The following is a 3,050-nucleotide window of genomic DNA, read 5'->3' on the forward strand; positions in this document are numbered from 1 at the left end:
GTTCTCTGTGTGTGTGTGTGTGTGTGTGTGTGTGTGTGTTCTGCAGGTCTGATTCTGTTGTTCTATCTGATCTTCTACACATTTCTGGCTGGCATGTTCTGTCTCACCATGTATGTGATGCTGCTGACGCTAGATGATTATCGGCCCACTTGGCAAGACCGTCTGGCTACACCAGGTACACACACACTCACACACACACACACACACTCACACACTCACACACTCACACACTCACACACACACACACTCACACACTCACACACACACACACTCACACACTCACACACACACACACTCACACACTCACACACACACACACTCACACACTCACACACACACACACTCACACACTCACACACACACACACTCACACACTCACACACACACACACTCACACACTCACACACACACACACTCACACACTCACACACACACACACTCACACACTCACACACACACACACTCACACACTCACACACACACACACTCACACACTCACACACACACACACTCACACACTCACACACACACACACTCACACACTCACACACACACACACTCACACACTCACACACACACACACTCACACACTCACACACACACACACTCACACACTCACACACACACACACTCACACACTCACACACACACACACTCACACACTCACACACACACACACTCACACACTCACACACACACACACTCACACACTCACACACACACACACTCACACACTCACACACACACACACTCACACACTCACACACACACACACTCACACACTCACACACACACACACTCACACACTCACACACACACACACTCACACACTCACACACACACACACTCACACACTCACACACACACACACTCACACACTCACACACACACACACTCACACACTCACACACACACACACTCACACACTCACACACACACACACTCACACACTCACACACACACACACTCACACACTCACACACACACACACTCACACACTCACACACACACACACTCACACACTCACACACACACACACTCACACACTCACACACACACACACTCACACACTCACACACACACACACTCACACACTCACACACACACACACTCACACACTCACACACACACACACTCACACACTCACACACACACACACTCACACACTCACACACACACACACTCACACACTCACACACACACACACTCACACACTCACACACACACACACTCACACACTCACACACACACACACTCACACACTCACACACACACACACTCACACACTCACACACACACACACTCACACACTCACACACACACACACTCACACACTCACACACACACACACTCACACACTCACACACACACACACTCACACACTCACACACACACACACTCACACACTCACACACACACACACTCACACACTCACACACACACACACTCACACACTCACACACACACACACTCACACACTCACACACACACACACTCACACACTCACACACACACACACTCACACACTCACACACACACACACTCACACACTCACACACACACACACTCACACACTCACACACACACACACTCACACACTCACACACACACACACTCACACACTCACACACACACACACTCACACACTCACACACACACACACTCACACACTCACACACACACACACTCACACACTCACACACACACACACTCACACACTCACACACACACACACTCACACACTCACACACACACACACTCACACACTCACACACACACACACTCACACACTCACACACACACACACACACACACTCACACTCACACACACTGACACTGTGTGTTTCTCTAGGCATGATGATTCGGCCAAAAGGCGATCCTCTAGAAATCGTTTATAATGTGGAGAAAACAGAGAGCTGGGATTCATACATTCAGGCTTTGGACAACTTCCTTGCACGTAAGTAAAAAAAATACAGATTTTCATAAAAAAAATACATAAAACAAAATGCAATGATTTTGCAATCAGTAAATTTTTGACTCACCATCACAGTCGATGTGTGCATTTTCATATGGAAGAGATGGTGCTCGCAACACCACGCTCATGGGTTCGATTCCCAGTGAATGCATGAACTGATAAAAAAATGCATGCCTTCAATGCAATGTAAGTTGCTTTAGAGGAGAGCAGCTACCAAATGCATGAATAGAAATATAAATGTGTTACTCTGCAGTTTATCACAAAACAGTGTCAAGTATCTGTGATTTAGGAATAATTCCGTTATAAATAAACACTGATTTACTCACCCTCATGTCGTTCCATGACTTTCCTTCATCCGTAGAACTGAAAATGTGAATTTCTGGATAATCTTCTTACCATCTTATCCATACAACATCTGTTCCTAAAAATCTTAAAAGGACAATAATCACCATATAAATATCATAGCAGTGTATAATTCTACAGGCCAGTGCTATTTTAGTGTTATTTATTATAGTTTCATTAATATTTTTATATGGGTTTAAATTTTTATATGTTCAGTTTTCATTTTAATTTCAGTTTAATCATTAGTGATTTTATTTTTAGCAGTTTTTTTTCTTTTAAACATTACTAAGTACATTATTAAGTTTTTGTTTTTATTTCCAGTTTGCAGAAATGGCAGGTAAATTAAATAAACAACATTTTGAAGTAAAAAGACTGAAACAGAATTTTCTTGTAAAGCGCACTCCAATAATCTTTGTTTACAACTTTGAAAAATAATTGTCGAGGCAACATTTCTTATTTCTATTATAGTCAACTAAATCTAAAACCATAAAGATATGTAATATTATCACAGCAAAGCTGCAGTAGATGGCTTCCATCAGCGCTCCCAAAGCTTCACAGTCCTTTCTGGATCCACATTTCACTCGCTAACATTAGTCAGCTTTCATTCATATATGCGGTTATTGTTGATGATCGCATTATTTTTCATATGCATATGCTTACATATGAGATCGCTGGTTTCTGCGTCTTCACCACCTGTGTTTTTGATCGAGTTTCTAGACTCATTCAGGAGATG

General features: G+C 43.1%; 1 protein-coding gene across 1 annotated transcript in view; it reads left to right on the forward strand.

Annotated features, from left to right (window-relative positions):
- LOC107567108 (sodium/potassium-transporting ATPase subunit beta-2-like) overlaps positions 1-3,050 on the forward strand; it is a 37,383-nt gene that overhangs the window by 29,939 nt on the left and 4,394 nt on the right. The window contains exons 2-4 of the mRNA XM_016252726.1: positions 47-175; positions 1,853-1,957; positions 2,051-2,055. Of these exons, the coding sequence (XP_016108212.1) occupies positions 47-175; positions 1,853-1,957; positions 2,051-2,055 (239 nt within the window). The remainder of the gene's footprint in view (positions 1-46; positions 176-1,852; positions 1,958-2,050; positions 2,056-3,050) is intronic.

This window comes from Sinocyclocheilus grahami, unplaced genomic scaffold (assembly GCF_001515645.1).
Source record: "Sinocyclocheilus grahami isolate Dianchi unplaced genomic scaffold, SAMN03320097.WGS_v1.1 scaffold1129.1, whole genome shotgun sequence".
Taxonomy (NCBI): Eukaryota; Metazoa; Chordata; class Actinopteri; order Cypriniformes; family Cyprinidae; genus Sinocyclocheilus; species Sinocyclocheilus grahami.